Genomic DNA, 21181 nt, shown 5'->3' with positions numbered 1-21181 from the left:
GGTAGATAATGGAGCAAATAATTAAGGAATTCATCTGTAAATATCTGGAAAATTAGCAGTTGATAGGTAACAAATCCAGTAAAGAACAAACGTTGTCAAATCAATCCGATAACTTTGATAGGATAACAAGTCTTGCGGATAAGAGGGAAGTGGTAGAGATAGCATACCTAGACTTTACTAAAGCATTTAATATCGTCTTCCATGACCTTATCAATAAACTAGGAAAATACAATCTAGATGGGGCTAGTATAAAGGGCTACTATAAGGTGAGTGCATAACTGAAGGATAACTGTTCTCAGAGAGTAGTTACTAATGGATCATAGTCACACTGATGGGGCATAACAAATGCAGTTTCACAGGGGGTCAGTTTTGGGACCATTTCTGTTCAATATCTTCATCAATTTAGATATTTGTATAGAACGTACGCTTATAAAGTTTGCAAATGATACCAAGCTGGGAAGGGTTACAAGTGCTTTGGAGGACAGAGTCATAATTCAAAATATCTGGACAAATTAGAGATAAGGTCTGAGGGAAATAGGATGAAGTTTAATAAGGACAAATGCAAAGTACTACACTTAGGGCATGCCTACACTATGGAATTATTTTGAAAAAATAACTCCCAAAATAGCATGTCCACACTACAGGGTAGCCTTGAAATTAGTCTGAGGCAGGCTCCCTTAATGTGGATGCGCTACCTCTGAAACACCATCTATATGTGGGTGAAAAACTGAGATTGCCGCTAGGTGTACTTTTAGTGAAGCGACTGCCAACTTCTGCAAATGTAGATGGAGGATGTAATTCAATATGTGTTGGATAGATACAAACAAGGGCTACGTCTACACTTGCATGATTTTCCAGAAATGCTTTTGACGGAAAAGTTAACATGCAACTACGATATGAAATAGAGCAACCTTTCACTAAAGCAGATATTGGTTATTATTTCTTGTAAAAGACTACTAAAAGACCTGGCTATTAGCATAATTGTGAGGTTTAGTGACTTTTCAACCAGATGCCTGTTTCAGAAAGTGTAAGTTGAAACTTGAAACAAATATAGGGCCCTGTGAAAAGATCGAACAAGACTTTTAAATCAAAAACGTTTCAATGTTTGTGTATTGGTGTATTTATTCCACAGTAAAAACAGTACTTTAAAAATATAATTTGACAAAAAGAAAAGGACAAAGTTGTATAGGTGGTGTTACAATAAAGAACACTGCCTAAGTGCAACACTGCTACCAGCAGCTGTGTTCATATTGAGGAATAAATATGTGACATTAGATTTGGACACCATAACCCTGTCATACTATTCACTAATGGTACAAATTTAAGTAACCATGTTTCCGTCGTTAACACTATCAGTCTTTGGAAGTATTTCATACTATACCTTCTAAAGTGAACATGCATGACAAGAAAAAAATATTTTTGACATCAAGTAGAAAGTTACATAAATCACTTATTGCTTCCATAAACCCATAGTACCCTAAAATTCTCTCTTTCTCCTTCCCTTCAGAGAAAGTAGGTATTAAGGTATAACTTGACAATTAAGTTTTCGTTTCCAATTTAACATTGTTGAAAGGTAGGGTGCAAGTTTTACCACCTTAAAGTGCTCAGAGGCTGTTTTAAGACAACTGTGTGTCCAGTTTACATTAGAAATGGGAAAGAGAAACTGGAGACCTGGACAAGCGAGGTTGAATGATTTTTAAAATGGATATTTATCTTGCTTTCCAATGTATCAAAAGGCAACCGTTTTCTTAATGCCTTTATTTGAAGAATTCACAACATATAATCACAGGGTTAAGTAGTAAATTCAAAGTGGTGTTAACTAGTAAATTCAAAGGGGTAAGATAACTGTTCCTTCAGAGGCATGCTGGCAGTCCCGTAAGTTAGGCTTCATTCACTTCTTGGATTTTGGTTGTGAAGCCATGTAGAGAGCTATGAGACAATAGATGGTCCCTCCTATTGTTAGAGCCATAGTGGTCCGATATAGTAGCTGATCAGGAACTCCTCGTTTCAGATGTACTGGCAATCCATCAGCTTTCTGTGGAAGAACAAGAGCACAGGAAATGAAAAAAAGGCTGAGTGCATACTGATCACAAACAAGCTACCACAGCTAACATAAGAAGAAAGCTGAGATAGTGGAGGAAGATAAAGGAAAAAAAAACCCTCACAAACCTTTATGTAAACTAATCCGTCAACAAAAAAATTAGGGTTTTACCTCTAACTGCACAAAACAAAGAGCAAACTAGTTTTATTTTAAGTGCCTCTGTTTGTCATAGTCACCTTGCAAATTGTAGGCGTAACCATGTCTTAGAATATATTCTCAAAATCCATCCTAAAAGACACTTGACTGAAAAGTGTCACTAAGGCTACGTCTATACTGGTTTTCTCAGCAAAAGATATGCTAACGAGGAACTCATTTGCATGAGTCGTGATCTCATTTGCATATTTTCTGCCAATCCATTTTTTGCGCAAAAACAAGTAGTGTGGACGTTTTCTTTTTGCACAAAAAACCCTTTTTCCGCAAGATCAGTATACCTCCTTTTTGGGGGGCATAAGGATCTTGTGGAAAAAGGGGGTTTTGCACAAAAAGAAAACGTCCCCAGTGCAAAAACGGGTTGGCAGAAAATATGCAAATGAGATCATGACTCATGCAAATGAGTCCCTCATTAGCATATTTTTAATGTGAAAACTTGTAGTTTAGATGTAGCCTAAGAGAATAGCTGAGGATTTGTATCAATTAATGTTCAATTTAGCATTACACAGTCCAAATAAAAATGTCATGCAAGACAGCTTACACAGTCCAAATAAAAATGTCATGCAAGACAGCTGTGTACATTTTAAAAATCACAACCCCTTGTAATTCTCGTAACAGAATGTTATATGAAGTTTATTCTTATTTTTAAAAACTCCATCCATTGGTCCATCCCAAACAAGTTCTTAATCCACACAATGGCTCTGGAGGACACTACAGCAGGTTAGTCCACAGTTTGTTCCTTACATTCAGAAGCTTTGTTGGATTATAAGATTTTCTTATGTTCCCAGAAAGAAAACATGTTCACAACTCATCTGAATGTGATGAGCACCTGTAGCAGTAGGAAGAAAGGAGTGCTGAATTTCTCCTTTCTAGCAGATGTCCTGCCAGTACAAGAATTCCTGTGCAGTGTCAAGAGACTGATGATGAATCATCAATAGGGCCCTACCACATTCATGGCCATAAAACACACACATAGTATTGCCACCTTTATTCTTGAATGGATTTCAGAGCAGCAGCAGGCAGTTATGTGAAAGGGCAGCAATACCATCCCAGGACATCCTTACTTTTGCACTGCTGCTTGCGACAGCTCTTCCTTTGGACTCCTAGCCCACAGCCACCAAACTAAGCTGCCTGCCTCTGAAGACAGCACTGTCACCAGCAGCAGCAGCATACAATGGTAGCAGTACTACAACCCCTCTACAGTAACCTTGTGACCCCCCTTCCCCACTCCTTTTTTGGTCAGGACCCCTAAAATTACACTACCATGACATTTCACATTAATAGGTAAAATCATGAGATTTTAAATATCCTGTGACTGTGAAAATGACCAAAATAGACTGAATTCAGACAGGTCCTCATTATCAATCTATAAACATTAAACTACAGGATATTATGAAAATTACTACAAACCCTTTCTAAAAGTTTCAAATATGAACATTCTTTGGACCAAATGTTGCAGAATTTGAATTATACAGTGTATATGCCATTATGCAAACCCACTGAAGGTGTTGCACAGGTTCAATGGAGGGCAGAATATGATCCACTATCTTAAGCCCTGTTTATTTACATTTACTCTTAAAGCATTTCTTACCTGAAATAGTTTCTGGAGGTCTGGCACCTTGTTTTTACCCAAATAAGAAACAGCTGCTGGTGAATCTGAGGCAAGTTTAGTTGGCGTTCCAAAAATCAGAGCTGGTGATTCTGTTGATACCAGTGGTTTGAGTCCCTGGAAAATGGAGTTCAAAGAGTTGAGTACCTTGATATTTAACAGTTGAAAAGAACGTACCACTGATCATGTTAAAAAAAAAAAAAACACCACACATACCACAGCTCAGATGAAAAAGCATTACACACAGAAAACTAACCTGGCTACAGACACCCGTACTTTAAAAAAAAAAATCTAGAATGATAGCCAATTAAAATATATTGGGAGATGACTATCAAATCTCATTTTTGACTCAGGACTTGAGAAATTCACCTGTCAATTCCAAGTAGGCAACTTTACATGATGTACATTGTTTTACCAATTTAATTCTCTATTTTTTTATTGTTTCTAGCTTTTATTATTGCAGAGAGGACCTTCCAAATGCAAAGTTAAAGTCAACTAAGTAATGTACCCCTGAAATGGTAATCAGCCTGAAACAGAAGTGAAGAGTGTCTCAAGGCCAAAATTCTACCCTGTGGCACTGTTTGAACAGCAGGGGAATTCCTTAGACACCTGGGGGAGGGAGGAGAGAAGGACTGATGAGCAAATTAAGAGTTTTTGCTACTATGATTCTAAGCATCAAGGCTACGTCTACATTGGTCCCTTTTCCGGAAGGGGCATGGTAATTTTTGAAATCGCAATAGGGAAACGCGCGGGGGATTTAAATATCCCCCGGGGCATTTAAATAAAAATGTCCGCCGTTTTTTTCCGGCTTTTAGAAAAGCCGGAAAAGAGCATCTACACTGGCCCCGATCCTCCGGAAAAAGCGCCCTTTTCCGGAGGATCTTATTCCTACTTCGAAGGGCGCTTTTTCCGGAGGATCGGGCCCAGTGTAGATGCTCTTTTCCAGCTTTTCTAAAAGCCGGAAAAAAGCGGCGGACATTTTTATTTAAATGCCGCGGGGGATATTTAAATCCCCCGCGCGTTTCCCTATTGCGATTTCAAAAATTACCATGCCCCTTCCGGAAAAGGGGCCAATGTAGACGAGCCCTAAGTGTAATAAAATCATTTAGGATTTGAATAATGAATAGATTACTACAAGGGAGAAAGATCAGAAGTTTGTACTAGGAACGTTAACATTTGGTTATTTTAGTAATTGGGTAGTTGATAGAATTTTTATTGACTATTCAATGGGGAAAGCAGCCAGCTCAGTCCCAGCTTGTGCTGGGACCAAACCCCATTGTGGCTCTGCAATTTAAAACTGGGGGTCAGGCTGCCTGCCTCCTACTGCCTTTTAAATTGCAGAGTCACAGTGGAGTTGGGTCTCAGTCCGAGCTGGGAATGAGCTAGGCTGCCTGCCCAGCCAGCAGCAGCCCCTGTCTGCGGGCAGTCAGTCCTAACTCCCTGCTGGGACCCACAGACAGCGACTACTGCTGGAGCGGCTTCCCCTGCCCCCACTCCCACCTCTAATAGGAGGCAGCAGGGAGGGGGGGCAGAGACAGTGCTGGGGGGAGGGAGGGAACCAGCTGATATAGAGGCAGCGGTGGGAAGGGGGAGAATAAGAGTAGTCAACTCAACTAATATATTAATTTACTTTTCAGTTGACTACTCCAGTAGATCTTATATTCTGGAGTGTTCCCAATCACAAGAGAAATGTATTATATACAGAAATTTTAGTTTTTAGTCTACTGCAAATTGATGCAGTCAAATTGAACCCCCATGTGCTCCTCTGCTTCCAGAGAAGTCCATCTACACAGGTATTCAGTTATACTATATTCAGCCAGATGGAACAGTCCTTCCCACCCTTTGCTCTAACAAACTGGAACTTTCATCTCTCTCCCTCTAACACTTACCTTTTAAAATTCCAATTCCGCATCACTGCAATTAATCTGCTCTTTTCCTACTTATATTTTAGACTCTCGCTATTCATATATATATATATATAAATAAACTGAAATGTGCTGTAGCTGAGTCATAGTAAGTTGCAAGCCATTTCTATAAGTTCTGTGCTACAGTCATCGTTTATCATCCATCCTGAATTTTTCATCCCACACCTATCTTTATTGGTCAAAAAAGAAGACAGGTTTCACAGTATATCAGTCACTTAAAAAAAATCACTTCTATTTTAAACCACTACCACCCATCATGTACTGTATAGGATTTTGATTAGACTAGTAAGAAAGAATGGATATCTATGAATTACTGTGTACTAAGACTTTAAGAGATATCATGCACTGAGGTTTTCCTTTTTATTGTATCCAGAGACAGGCAAAATATTTTCAAGTAATGCAAGAAATGCAAACCTAACTGTTCCCTGGAATTACATTTAATCCAAGGTCACTGATCAGTGTCTTATTTACTCAATACTGACAAGCAAGCTCTAATTTGCCTCAGCCTCTCTTCTCACTATTTTGTTTTTTTTACTACTTAATTTTTTTTTAACTATCAAAGAGCAAAGTCAGTAGTATTTTTACACTGTGAGCCTCTAAAGAAATTAAAGAATCCAATGAAAATACTTTTTGGCAAAAGAAAATTCAGATAAGACTTGATCTTTAACCCCCCTCACTCCCCCCAGAGTCTAAAATGTTTCAAAGACTTGAGTGAACAACAAAAAGCTAGGTACATTAAGACAAAGGATAGAATTTCTACTTGTGCTATTGCGAATGATTACTTACACTTTTAAAATCTGTTTTGCTTTAATTTTCAGATTAGTTTGTAGTACCATGACACTAATCTTTATTTATTCTCTTAAGTCATAGAAAGAGACCATTACTGAAGTCTGAACTGGATGGGGAGCGCAAGTGCACAACATTAAAAGGTTACAGTGCAAGAAATGCTGAGAATCAGATTTTTACTGTTTGATAACATTTTTCTATTTTTAATAAAGTGTGCCAATGTTTAATACCTTTTGTGTAATAGAAATTATTTATAGTTCATGCTGCTGTGAAATGTTTAAAAGCTTAGTTTTTCTTCCTTTTCCCCAAATCAAAGTATTTTGGAACAAGAGTCTATTTATGAGCACTGAATATAATGGGCCAGACTGCTGACTTTTGGTAAATATCTTCTGTGCCAAATACATACAGCCAGAATGTTACCACCCATTCTCCTCTGCGCAAACAAGAGGATTTCAGAGAGCACATGGGCATAGATGCATAAAGCCCTATGCTCTGACAATCATGGTCCAGAAAAATGGTCCCTGACAGATTAATATAGGAAGCCTGGTGATGTGGAAGAGGGAAAAATAAACAGGAACTGGATGGGGTGAAGGAAGGCAACTGATCAGATCAGGTGCACAGCATGAAATGAAACAGCTGGATCAAGGAGCTGATAGAGGGAGACCAACATTCCCACTGGTTTAGTTAAAGTGGGAAAAGGTGCGGTGTAAAAAGTTATATTATATGTAAATAAAATTCAAGTTACATAATCATGTACTATCATGAATATGTGCAAGGGGAATGAATTAAGGAACATCCAAATTGAATATAGTCATATGTGATCTGATTAGATCTTTCATAATGCAGCAATATGCAAAACACTTTCAAATGATCAAAATTAGGGATGAAAAAGGGTTAATCAGTTGCTCAGTAAGCATGTGCTTTAACCAACAGCCCTCCCACATACCTTCCAATGGGGCCAGCCCAAGCCAGTTGAACAGGTTAACTGTTTAAACAATGTCTAAATTGGATTTTACATCTCTACCCATAAATTCAAAAAGCAGACAATCAAAACCAATATATACTTAAAATAAAATTCAAATGCAACAGAATGATGTTCACTTTTCAGCATTACTCTCCATTTGCAGTGTTTTGCTATACAGGCAGTCCCCGCACTTACGAACGGGGCTTTTCTCGCCCTGGAGCTCACAGGCGGCGGGTCGCCACCTGCGTCCTCCGGGGCGAGAAAAACTTCTCCCGGTCTCCCTGGTTTGCTGGGGGGGTCCAGCAAAGCCACTGGACCCCCCCAGCAGACCAGGGACACCCGAGCAAAGCCGCCGCCTGGGTGGCTTTGCTCCTGTCCCCCTGGTCTGCTGGGGGGTCCAGAAAAACCGCTGGACCCCCCCCCCAGCAGACCAGGGAGACAGGAGCAAAGCCGCACAGGCAGCATCCTGCCGCCTGTGCGGCTTTGCTCGAGGGCAAAGGAGCAAAGCCACACGGGCGGCGGGGTCCCTCCGCCTGTGCGGCTTTGCTCGGGTCTCCCTGGTCTGCTGGGGGGGGAGGGGGCGCACTCAGCAGACCAGGCTTTTGTTGCGGGACGCCTCAGGTAGAGCAGCTGGGGTGCTGCCTGGTTGGTCCTGTGGGAACCTACCGGGCAGCGCCCCAGCTGTTCTATCCCAGGCTCCAGATTCAGCAGCTGTTGAAACTGATCAGGCTGATTCCAGGAAGCTGGGGGCAGAGCAACTCTGTCTCCAGCTTCCTGTAGTCAGCCCCTGGTCAGTTTCAGTGGCAGCAGCTGAATCTGGAGCCAGTTCCAACTTACATACAAATTCAACTTAAGAACAAACCTATAGTCCCTATATTGTACGTAACCCGGGGACTGCCTGTACTTAGAAGACTTCTCTAATACAACACACACCACATCCAATAGAGTGGGCAACTTCCTCAAAGTGAATTAGATTGAGGGGGAAGGGAAGATGTAAGATTGCTCACAGTTTATGCTTGAAAAACAAATTAAGTTAGTGCTACAGAATGTTTTAAAAGGAGGTGTGTATGAATTCACTAAACCTTAAAGCCTACATAATAAACAGCTCCTCAAAATGTCGAAAGAGAGCTTCATTCCAGAGACTGAGCATAAACTATTAACCAAGATTACATTTACATTCTGACAAGGCTAATGCACGAGCATTTTTAGAAGGGATCATTCCTATTTGCTGTTTGTTCATAATATCAACAGCAAAATTTCAGCAGAGCATGGAACCTGTCTGAATTTTGGGAGAGTGCAACCAAAAATAACAACTCAAATGGGGACAGGGTTCAGCTAAAAAGTTTGAAAAACTACACAATGTGCAGGCAGGAGGTAGCTAATCGTTGTGTGCAGGCATAAGAATGGCCGTACTGCGGCAAACTAAGGATCAATCTAGCCCAGTATCCTGTCTTCCAACAGTGCCTAATACCAGATGCCCCAGAGGGAGTAAAAAGAACAGGTAGCCATCAAGTGATCCCTTTATGTCATCTATTTCCAGCCTCTGACAAACAGAGGGTAGTAAAAAGAACAGGTAGCCATCAAGTGATCCCTTTATGTCATCTATTTCCAGCCTCTGACAAACAGAGGGTAGGGATACTTATTACCCAGGATGGGTAGGAATGGTATTGATAGACCTGACCTCCATGAAGTTATCTAATTCTTTTTCGAATGCTGTTAAAGTCCTGGTCTTCACAACATGATCTGGCAAGGAGTTCCATAGGCTGACTGTACACTGTGTGAAGAAAAACTTCCTTTTGTTTTAAACCTGCTACCTATTAACTTCATTTGGTGACTCAACTAGGTCTTATATTAGTAAATAACTTTACCTTATTCACTTTCTCCATACCCACCATGATTTCATAAGTCTATTGTATTCTCTCATTGTCTCCTCTTTTCTATGATGAAAAATCCCAGTTTTTAATCTCTCTTCATATGGCACCCGTTCCAAACCCCTAATCATTTTTGTTGCCCTTTTCTGAAACTTTTCCAATGCAAATCTTTTTTTTTTTTTTTTTTTTTTTTTTTTTTTTTGAGATGAGGCGATCACATCTGTATGCAGTATTCAAGATATGGGCATTCCATGGATTTATATAGAGGCAATAAGATATTCTCAGTCTTTTTCTCTGTTCCCTTTTTAATGAATCCTAACGTTTTGTTGGCTTTTTTGACAGCCGCTGCACGAGTGGATGTTTTCAAAGAACTATACACAATGACTCCAAGATCACTCTCTTGAGTAGTTATAGCTAAATTAGTCCCCATCATATTGTATATATATATATCTGGGATTATTTTTCCAATGTGCATTACTTTGTACTTATCAACATTAAAATTAGTTTGCCATTTTGTTGCCCAATCACTTAGTTTTGTGGGATCTTTTTTAAGCTCTTCAGAGTCTGCTTTGGTCTTAACCTTTTATCTTGAGGGGTAGGTTATACAAAGAGAAATAACTAGAAGCAGCGTGCCAGGAGAGAGAGGTTCGAGAGTCATCTAAACAAACTGGAAGATTGGGCCAAAAGAAATCTGATGAGCTTCAACAAGGACAAGTGACGAGTCCTGCACTTAGCTTGGAAAAATCCCATGTACTGGCTGGGGACCAACTGGCAAAGCAGTAGTTCCACAGAAAAGAACCTGGGGATTACAGTGAACAAGAAGCTCGATGAGAATCAGTGTGCACTTGCTGCCAAGGCTAAAAGCACATTGGGATGCATTAGTAGAAGCAATGCCAGAAAAGTGAGTATTCTCCTCTATTCAGCACTTGTGAGGCCACATCTAGAGTACAGCATCCAGTTTTGGGCCTGCCACTAGAGAAAGAACGTGGACAAATTGGAGAGAGTCCAACAGGGGGCAATGAAAAATGATTATGGGGCCTGGGCATGAGAGTTGTGAGGAGAGGCTGAGGAAAGTGGGCTTTGTCTGCAGAAAAGGAGAGTGAAGGGGGAGGATTTGACAGAAGCTTTCAACTAACCAAAGGGAGAATTCCCAAGAGGAGGGAGTGAGGCTGTTCTCAGCGATGGCAGACAACAAGGAACAATGGCCTTGGGAGGTCTACATTGGGTATTAGGAAAAGCTTTCTTTAGGAGGGTAGTGAAGCATTGGAATCTCCATCTTTTGAGGTTTTTAAAGCCCTGACTTGACAAAGCTCTGGCTAGAATGATTTAGTTGGGATTGATCCTGCTTTGTGCAGGGGGTTGGACTAGATGCCCCTCCTGAGGTCTCTTTCTGCCATAACCTTGTGTGATTCTATAACCATACCTGTGGCCATTGCTCCACGAGTGCTCTGCCGGAGCCAGAACACCCCACCTCAGAAACCAAGAGGAACAAATTTTCTCCTTCCTCCTTGTGACACCCTTTTAGATATTTGAAAACCGCTATCATGTCCCCCCTTAATCTTTTTTCCAAACTAAACAAGCCCAGTTCATGAAGCCTGGCTTCGTAGGGCATGTTCTCTAGACCTTTAATCATTCTTGTCGCTCTTCTCTGTACCCTTTTCAATTTCTCCACATCTTTCTTGAAATGTGGCGCCCAGAACTGGACACAGCTGAGGCCTAACTAGTGCAGAGTAGAGCGGCAGAATGACTTCACGAGTTTTGCTTACAACACAACACACCTGTTGATACAACCTAGAATCATATTTGCTTTTTTTGCAACAGCATCACACTGTTGACTCATTCAACTTGTGGTCCACTATGACCCCGAGATCCCTTTCTGCCATGCTCCTTCCTAGACAGTCGCTTCCCATCTTGTATGTATGGAACTGATTGTTCCTTCCTAAGTGGAGCACTTTGCATTTCTCTCTATTAAACCTCATCCTGTTTACCTCTGACCATTTCTCTAACTTGCTAAGGTCATTTTGAATTATGTCCCTATCCTCCAAAGAAGTTGCAATCCCACCCAGTTTGGTATCATCTTCAAACTTAATAAGCGTACTCTATCCCAATATCTACATCATTGATGAAGATATTGAACAGTACGGGTCCCAAAACAGACCCTTGTGGAACTCCATTTGTTATCCCTTTCCAGCAGGATTTAGCACCATTAACAACAACTCTCTGACTATGGTTTTCCAGCCAATTATGCACCCACCTTATCGTGGCCCTATCTAAGTTATATTTGCCTAGTTTATCAATAAAAATATCATGCAAGACTGTATCAAATGCCTTACTAAAGTCTAGGTATATGACATCCACCGCTTCTCCCTTATCCACAAGGCTCGTTATCCTATCAAAGAAAGCTATCAGATTAGTTTGGCATGACTTGTTCTTCACATACCCATGCTGGCTCTTCCCTATCACTTTATTACCTTCCAAGTGTTTGCATATGATTTCCTTAATTACCTGCTCCATTATCTTCCCTGGGACAGACGTTAAACTTAACGGTCTGTAGTTTCCTGGGTTGTTCTTATTCTCCTTTTTATAGATGGGCACAATATTTGCCCTTTTCCAGTCTTCTGGAGTCTCCCCTGTCTTCCATGATTTTTCAAAGATCATAGCTAAAGGCTCAGATACCTCCTCTATCAGCTCCTTGAGTATCCTGGGATGCATTTCATCAGGACCTGGTGACTTGCTGACATCTAACTTTCCTAAGTGATTTTTAACTTGTTCTTTGTGTATCCTATCTTCTAAACTTACCCTCTCTCTGCTTGTATTCACTACGTTAGGCACAGCTCCAGACTTCTCGGTGAAGACCGAAACAAAGAAGTCATTGAGCATCTCTGCCATTTCCAAGTTTCCTGTTACTGCTTCTCCCTCCTCACTGAGCAGTGGGCCTACCCTGTCCTTGGTCTTCCTCTTGCTTCTAATGTATTTATAAAAGGTCTTCTTGTTTCCCTTTATGCCTGTAGCTAGTTTGATCTCATTTTGTGCCTTTGCCTTTCTAATCTTGCCCCTGCATTCCCGTGTTGCTTGCCTATATTCATCCTTTGTTATTTGTCCTAGTTTCCATTTTTTATAGGACTCCTTTTTTATTTTGAGATCATGCAAGATCTCCTTGTTAAGCCAAGCTGATCTTTTGCCGTATTTTCTATCTTTCCTAAAATTGTAACTTGACAATTTTCAAATGTTAAAGACTGTGATCAAACATTACAGTATTATTAGTGTAGGTATGTTTCAGCAGATTCTAAGTGGACACCCATTGTCTCAAAAGGATGGCATCCAGCTGGTTTTACTATGAAGCAGTCAAAATTGAGGCTAATATGCATCACAATTTAATTTTAAAGGTGCCATCCTTGTAACTTGTAAAACCAAGCTACCAAAGAATCTTTATGGCAAACCAAAAAAATTGGTTTAAGTTTCCAGTAATACCCTAAAAGGGGTCCTGTGCTGCAATATACACACACATACACCCCTCACAGAATACTACTAGAATTGTTGCAGTTCTAAAACTATTACCTTCAGAGAAAAAATGACAACTTCCCATATTTATAAATTGCAAAAGAATGATAAAAATTAAATACAGTTCAAAGGGGCTTTTTTTTGTTTGCATTACACGTACAGAAAGCAAGTAGATTTACAAAAGTGAATTGTGATTTTAAGAGCAAGTGCTTTCTTAAAAAGTAATACACATGAGGTAGTTTAAATTAAGCTATAAATCCCATGTCCTAAAGCCTATTTAGACAATTTTTCTAAGACAACCATGCTGTTCCCAAATCTCAGTTAAACTGAAGCACATAGCCTCAGAGACAGAATAGGCAGTCCTGGCAGACATAATGCGAGTACTCTCCTATGTCACTCTCTTCCCAAAACAAGGTTCCTTGCATTTTGGTGACCCTTACACTTGCTGTGATAATTCTATGAGCTGACTATCTACAGCAGGACACTCTAACTTAATACATGAAAGAAGCATCCAGCACACAGCTAGCCCAGAGTCAGGCAAGTGCCAAAGGTTTCTTAAAGACACCTCTGCTCCCAGTCATCCTTTTGCTCTACACACTTAAACCATATCTGAGAATTGGGTCCTTTATAATCCAAGCCAAATGCAGGAGTCTGTATTTCTTTAACAATACAACACTATATTTGCAAAATACATATTTATGAAGGGAGATAACACAAGGTATTTTTATCCAAGCAAGTATTCTACATAAAAAATATATGCTTAGTGCTCCCATTTTTCAACTATATCATCTCAAACAGCAGCTCTTGATAATATGAGATGATTTGACACACCATAAGGGTCCATATGATTTCTATGTGATTTTAATATCCCAAAGGGATCAGCTTAAAGAGCCAAGGGAAAAAGTTTCTCCCTCAGCTGGGTAGTGATTTTTTTTCATTTTCTTCAAAACATTTTAAACCCCAATTCTAAATTCTTTACATGCAATAGTATTTATGAAATTGTACATTTTTGCAAGACCTTTCTATAAGCTAGACTGTAATATACAGAAATTTGTTTACATATACAATTTATAAAAGGGCTCCATTTTAATAATTTAATTAAAAGTAAGATTACAGTAGATCATTAAACAGTGTGGCATAGTGATGTCTGCAGAATATACTGCTTTCCTTAAATACACCATCACACTTAAATGAACATTAGGGTCAGATTAACAGAGGACATTCTCTCTATGTATTTGCCTCTGCCTTTCTTTGAAGTAATAAATATTTAAATGAAATGTTTAAAATGTAGAATAGAGTATTTCTTAAAAGCCCATATAGTTTTGCCCCCAAATAATTCCAAAGGGGATGCTCAGTTTAGAGTAGAAAATTATTTCTAAAAGGAAAATGTTATTGAATAATGCTGAGCTTTGGGTTTAAATCATCTTCCATTATAATGTTGCTGGGCCATGCTTAAGTTTTGCCAGCGACCAGATGCATTATAAAGATGTCCCAGAGACTTCTACTGAAGTGAGGCTGAGGGGTGCAGCAGGAGTTTTTATGGTGGCTCTAAACATGAGGATTTTCTACTCTAAACTTTCAAGTAGGAATAAGGGATCTTCCGGAAAAGGGCTTATTTTCTGCAAGATCCCGTTTAGACTGGCGCTTTTCTCCGGCAAAACCCCGAGCCGGAAAAAAGCGGCAGCCATGTTCATGCAAATGCCGCGGGGGATATTTAAATCCCCCACGGCATTTGCAATTCCGAAGTGTCTCATTAGCATCCATTTTCCGGAAAGGGGTGCCAATGTAGACACAGCCCATGTGTGCAACAATGGAAGCAACATTGGGGTGGCTGAAGATTTGGGCCTGCCCTATGATGAAAAGTTACAGAAGTTTGGTATGTGAAATACTGACACCCCTAACCAACAGAGCTATGCTGACAAAAGCCCTACTGTAGACTTATCTGAGAGTTCTTTTGCTAGTGGAGTGTGTTTCATAAGGGAAATTAAATAACATCAGCAAAAGAACTTGATTGTTGATATCCTTATACTGGTGAGCTCTTTTTAGTGTAAAACTGGCTTTCCAGTATAGACTATCTTCTGAGAGAAGAAATCACTGCAGAATAGTTTTAAAAAAATATGTTAAAAACATTATTTTTATAGAAATTAAATGCAGGTTTATTTTAAAAAGCTAAACCTCTTTAAAATTAAATTGAAAAAGCCTGTGCTAAGGCCTAAAACTATTATAATCTACAAATGATTTAAATAAAGTGCAAAAAATGTTTAGTACATATTTTCTCCCAAGGTCTAAACAGAATCAGACCACTGAACTGGAAGTCACTGGCTGAGAACCTGGAACTAGAGACTGTTGAAGTGCTAAGCCACTTTTTTTAAGCAGTAGACTTCTGCAGATGCCAAGAATATAGGTTTTTCACTGCAGCTTATTCAACTTGCTCAGTTCAATGACCAATTCAGAGTTTAAGAAAGCTTGTCTTCTTCTAGCCCAGTAGTCACTAACGTTTTAAACCACAAGATCACTTTTTCAATTTAAGGGCAATGTTAAGATCTACCTCAATCCCAAATATCCTTCTTTGAGGCCCCGACCCCTGCTCCACCCCCTCTCTAAAAACTCACCCTTCTCACTCCAGCCCCATTCCTCCCACATCCTCACTCACTTTCACCATGCTGGGGTAAAGGATGGGGGTGCCAGCTCTGGTGTTGGGCCAGGGGTTGGGAGTGTGTGAGGGCCTCCGGGCTTAGCCTAGGGCAGGGGACTGGAGTCCAGGGCTATGTCTACACTGGCGGGTTCTTGTGCAAGAACTCTTGCACAAGAACATGTCCACACGGCCATGTGCTTTTGAGCAAGAGCATCCATGACAGTGTGGACGCTCTCTTGTGCAAGAAAGCTCTGATGGCCATTTTAGCCATAAGGCTTTCTTGAGCAAGAAGCCTCTGATGCACGTCCACACTGCCCGCTTGTGCAAGAGCTCATGCACAAGAGGGCTTACAGTTGTTAGAAAAGAGCATAGCTCTTACGCACGAAGCCCTGTCTTCTGACACCATACTGTAAATCTTCTTGCGCAAGAGCGAGCGGGCAGTGTGGACATAGCCCAGGAGGGGGTTATGGGTGCAAGCCCTGGGAAGGAGTTTGGGTGCAGGGGGATCCATATCTGGGGCAGGAGGAGGTTCAAAGCTAGGATAAGGGTTCAGGAAGCAGGCTCTGACTGGGCACCATTTAACTGAGACAGCATCTGGGTGGTGGAGCAGTGTGCTTAAGGCAGGCTTACTCCTGCCCTGGCCTGCACCACTCCTGAAAGCACCTGGCATGTACAGCAATGGCACCATATGCTGCCTCTTAACCACAGGTACTGATCCCAGAGCTTCTACTGGCCGCAGTTCCCCATTACTGATCAATGGGAGCTGCAGGAGTGGTGTCTGCAGGTAAGGACACCATGTGGAGACAGCCTGCTCTGCCTCTCTCAGGAGCATGCCTGTTACATCCAGGAGCAGCAATTACCATAGGTATAATGACTTCAGCCACGCCAGGTTAGACATTTTAAAACTCACTACTCAAAGAATTAATTTAAATGTAAGAGAAATGAAAATTATGAAAAGCACAGACCAGTCAAACCCTCAAAACACCCCACTTTGCAGGCAGTAAAAGTAGTAACAACGACCCCTCACATGTGTGTTGGGTCAGGAGACGAGAGTACAGGACAGTGCGTGTTTGTGAAAAAGAGACACACAGTGTGAGTACCAGATTTGCATTGCCAAACTCCTTCCATCCCCTTCTCTCAGTGTGGAGATAGGGTACAGGAGTGGGGGGAGGAGGGACACTAACATCCGCACCCCCTTCTCCCTCCAGCACCCTGCACAGCAAGCAGAAGGGTCCTGGGGGGGGGGGGGGCAGCTCCAAGGCAGAGGGCAGGAGCAGCAGCAGCAGGGCAGTGGGTGGAAGAGCAACTAAAGTGCCAGCCTTGATAGCTTCCTGGCCAAAAATGTCAGGATCACCTGTCAGAGGCTCCAAGTAGATCCCAATCTACTGGATGGGGACCACTCTTCTAGACTATGAATAGAAGTTAGGTGCACAAGGATGAAATCTACTAGTTCTAAAATCTTGAAGCACATGGTGATTAAATAGTATCAGTCCAATTCACTACAGACAACTTTCGTTTTTAAAACTGATTTTTTTTCAAAAGCAAAAATTTGACAGATCTAGAATTTAAGAATTTTAAATCTGTTTAAAATGTTGTGTATTTAACTGAATTTGAATATTCTACCAAATGCAACTTGTCATATATTGCAAGTAAATAAAAGTAATCCCCAGTAAACATGTAAGCTATTTAATTACTTAAACATATACAGATACAGTGCATTTTTCTTATTAGCAAGAAACACCAACTTTAGCATAAAGGCTAAAGTAGCAGGAAATCAAATGTTTTAATTGTTGCCAACCTGTGAGAGTTGCACTCTCTCTAAGAAAATAAATGAAGGACAAGTACAAAACAATTAAAATTGATTATTCAAATCAATGTTTCCTGCCTGCTGAGTTAGATCTTTCCCAGGATGAGTTGGGCTCTACTTATTTGTGATATGTTCAACTGCATATGCAAATTTGAAAATGCCACCAATACAGTGTACATTAAGGAAGAGTGACAAAAACGAACACAGTCTCAGAGGGTAGCCAAGTTTGTCTATAACAGCATTCCTTAAACTTTTTAAGACTGAGGAACACCAAACCATTTTTTTAAGAACACCACCAAGGATTTTTTGTTGAGGGAGGAAAGAAAAAAAAAGGTTGGAGGAAAAGGGTCAGGGAGAAGTTTGAGAAAAAAAAAAAAGAGTAGAACACAGTTTAAGAAACACTGGTCTATAACATTAAAAACAAGCAGCCCTGTGGCACCTTAGAGACTAACAAACATTATCTCATGAACTTTTGTGGCTAAAAAACACTTAGAATCATAGAATACTAGGACTGGAAGGGACCTCGAGAGGTCATCAAGTCCAGTCCCCTGCCCTCATAGCAGGACCAAATACTGTCTAGACCATCCCTGATAGACATTTATCTAACCTACTCTTAAATATCTCCACAGATGGAGATTCCACAACCTCCCTGGGCAATTTATTCCAGTGTTTGACTACCCTGACAGTTAGGAACTTTTTCCTAATGTCTAATTTAAACCTCCCTTGCTGCAGTTTAAGCCCATTGCTTCTTGATCTATCCTCAGAGGCCAGGATGAACAAGTTTTCTCCCTCCTCCTTATGACACCCTTTTACATACCTGAAAACAGCTATTATGTCTCCCCTCAATCGTCTCTTTTCTAAACTAAAGAAACCCAAACAAACCTAAACTAAAATTCATCAGATTAGTCAGAGTGTAATTTACAGAATCCAGGATATATACAAAAGATTGTAGGATCAGTGTTAATGAAGTTAATTGAGTCAGGCTGGATGTGTCCAATTCATAACTTGTGATGTGTACTTGTGAATATCGACTGGGGGGGGAGAGAGAAGAGGAGGCAGTAGGGAGAAGAGAAAGATTGTCTTTGTAGTGTGTGAAGCACTTAATATCTTTATTCAATTCCAAGTTAATAGTATGGAACTTATAATAGAATTTTAGTTCAGCAATTTCCCTCTGTAATTGGGTGATAAAAATCCTTTGCAGAGATTAGTCTTCCAAAAGTGAGGGAACACAGAGATGGATTATGGTTTCTTGTTTTCAACCTAGACCTTTGAATTTACCTTAAGCTTACCAGATCCCAACCATGGGAAAAGAAAGCATTCATGAATGCCAATTCAACCTAGTGTTTATTTGATTTTTGCCTCAAATCACAGCCAAACCCTTCACTGTTAATAAAAAAAAACTGTAGACCCCCTCCAGCTGAGAAATTATGGCATCTGGGTTTGAAGAAAGCCTAGTGAATTGCTTCTTGGCCTTTTGGCTAAGACCAAATATCTTTAACTAAGGCTTCCCCTGCACTTCAAAGTAGCATCATTTTAGTAGTCAGTTAGTTGTCAGCACTGTTTATCTGATTTCAGAGACAAGGAAAACTTATGGTTGACGCTGAACAGATATTATCCACATTTACAAATAGCTTAAGGCATCAGTTTGACTAACAGGCAGTTGAGTGTTAGTTGCTGAAGCAGTGCTACTTTTCTGAATACAGACAGTGGTTAAGCCGCTCCCATCTTTGAAAGACCAGCCCCATTTTACAGGCGGGTAAACAGCGGAGCAAGGTGACGACTTGCCCAAGGTCACCAGTGCCAGGAGCAGCCGGCGGGAGCCCTGACCCGACCCCTGCCAGGCGCGGCGCACAAGCCCCTCGGGAACGACACCCCCCCCGACCCAGACTAGATGGGCTCGGACGCCACGTGAGACCCGCTCGCAGAAACGCCGCTCCGGAGCCTCTGTCCCAGGCCTGAGCCGCCAGCCGCGGCAGGGACTCCGGCCGCCCAGGAAGGCACCGCTCCTGTCAGCGGGCGCGTGGCAACCATCCCACAGGCTCGCGGAGACCTGCTCGCGGAGGCACCGAGCGGAATGTCCCGCTCCGAGCCCCGGAGGAAGCGGCCAGGGAAGGGCAGGGAAGGTCACGGACTCTGGCCGGCCACGCGCTCACCTGCGGGACGTAGGCAGCGGACGCCACCGCCCCAACCAGCTTCTGGCTAAAGCCGCTGAATTTGTAATACATGGTGCCGGGCTCTGCGCACACGCCGCGCTACCTCCCCCCCAGGCGCCCGGCTGGCCGCGCCACACTCCTGGAAAAGACCCTCCCCTTTCCGGGGCTTCCTCAGCCGCCAGGGCCCCGGGCTAGGGAAACCAGTTTTGTAGCGGGCCGCGCCGGGTGCCTGTAGAACAAACTCGGAAACCTGCCACAAGCGGTGCCTGGAAGACTTGAGTAATAAAGGCGAGTCCTTCGTGCATGGCGGGAGCGCTAACCGCCCTCGTGTTCTGTAGCGAACGCTTAGGGTGGGCGGCAGTACCCAGTCAGGCAGCAGCTGGGCAGCTTGGAGCCTCATACGCCTGCGCATTGGAACTCCGCACGCGGGCTTGAGACCCTCCTCGCTCGGCTTCTGGGGAAAGGCCCAAGAGCCAACCAATAAGCGACGGAGGGCGGTTGAAACCCCGCCTCCTGCATAACAACTGTTGCTAGCCGGGGGACGCTTTCTATGCCGGCGTCTGCAGCCTGCGGGCCAGAGAAGCAGCGGGCCGGGTCTCGAGGGAGCTGAGCTCGTGGGGGGGCTGCCGTTGGGTAGGGGCGGGGCGGCAGAGAAGATGCCCGGGGAGGGGACGTGCGGTCTGGTGCGCTGCTTCCGAACCTAGCGGGGGGGCAGGCGAAGGGAGTCTCCTCCCCCGTGAGGGCTGAGCGCCCTTCATTCCCCTGCGCGTCGGTTTTAACTGTGGCTCCAGGTGACTGACTTGTGGGTGTGTCTCTGCACGTGCCTATGCAAATGGGGACTCGGGTGGCCCTGCTCTGTCGTTACGATTGTCGGTACTTTTCATTGTTACTGCGCTGCCACCATTCTTCCCTCCCACACCGCTGCCCTGTGAAACCGGAATCCAGACTGATGTGCGCTGGTAACAAATGCTGTGGTAATGGTGAGTATTGGACATGCTAGTATTGTACTCCCTTTATAATCACACAGAATTTAAAAAAAATTATTTCCTGTCAAAAGCTTGGAAATAACTTGGAAATACAGTTTCATTTCCTGAAGTTTAACATGTGTTTGCGGATCTATTTGCCAAACAATTCCTGTCTCCCCTCCGCTATTATCTTTTTAGTGGAAATGAAATCTACACTGCAGTTTGTTTTGTGAAGATTTCCTTTCTTGCAAAGGTGATCATGATGAGGCTTCTTTCATTTGAGTGAATTTAATCCTCGAAGTTGTGGCAGCTCTGGAAAATTAAGTCCTCTCTGTATTCACAGAATGGAGACAGCTTAGTTAACAACTGTTGAAGCTTCCCCATATTAATCAACATTAGTAACGCTAATCAACAATCAACTGTCTCACCTCAGGCTGACCAATTAAAATCAATAGGAATCTTTCTTCTAGCATGGATGGGTTCCAAATCATGCACTCAGATCCAGAATCAGTAGCAATGAAACACCTAAATATCTTTGTGGGTTGGGGCCTTAGTCCTTGTCCTCTCTGAGATTATCAACAAGGATGCCAAATATGACTGCTTTTTGTTAACCTGCATGCTTGCACAGTGGGAAGTAAATTCACCTCCCCCCTTCTCCCTAAATTCTTATCATACGCTCGCAGATCACTGATAACTTTTAGTCATTACTGACCT

At 42.0% G+C, this 21181-nt stretch overlaps 1 protein-coding gene across 2 annotated transcripts; it reads right to left on the bottom strand.

The window, feature by feature from the left end:
• Nucleotides 1–1102: 1102 nt before the first annotated feature.
• COX7A2L (cytochrome c oxidase subunit 7A2 like) lies at nt 1103–19929 on the bottom strand. 2 transcript variants are annotated; one of them, XM_025190087.2, is made up of 3 exons: nt 19867–19929; nt 3843–3977; nt 1103–2035 (listed from the first exon to the last, which is right to left on the bottom strand). In XM_025190087.2, exons 1-3 carry the CDS (start codon nt 19912–19914, stop codon nt 1892–1894), a joined length of 327 nt encoding a protein of 108 aa, XP_025045872.1. In that variant the 5' UTR covers nt 19915–19929; the 3' UTR covers nt 1103–1891. The 2 variants fall into 2 exon arrangements, with proteins under 2 accessions (XP_025045872.1, XP_006134044.1); XM_006133982.4 differs by lacking the exon at nt 19867–19929 and adding an exon at nt 19503–19679.
• Between the last annotated feature and the right edge of the window lie 1252 nt (nt 19930–21181).

Source organism: Pelodiscus sinensis, chromosome 3 (assembly GCF_049634645.1).
Source record: "Pelodiscus sinensis isolate JC-2024 chromosome 3, ASM4963464v1, whole genome shotgun sequence".
In the NCBI taxonomy this organism is placed as follows: domain Eukaryota; kingdom Metazoa; phylum Chordata; order Testudines; family Trionychidae; genus Pelodiscus; species Pelodiscus sinensis.
The sequence above is the reverse complement of the archived record's forward strand: the minus strand, read 5'-3'. Positions and strand labels throughout refer to the sequence as shown.

Coding starts and splice junctions, on each gene's coding strand:
- COX7A2L (XM_006133982.4), bottom strand. CDS start 19,574: ATGTATTACAAATTCAGCGGCTTTAGCCAGAAGCTGGTTGGGGCGGTG. Junction 3,978..19,502: donor CCGCTGCCTACGTCCCGCAG/GTGAGCGCGTGG, acceptor TCCATTTTCCAG/GGACTCAAACCACTGGTATC. Junction 2,036..3,842: donor ACCTCCAGAAACTATTTCAG/GTAAGAAATGCT, acceptor GTTCTTCCACAG/AAAGCTGATGGATTGCCAGT.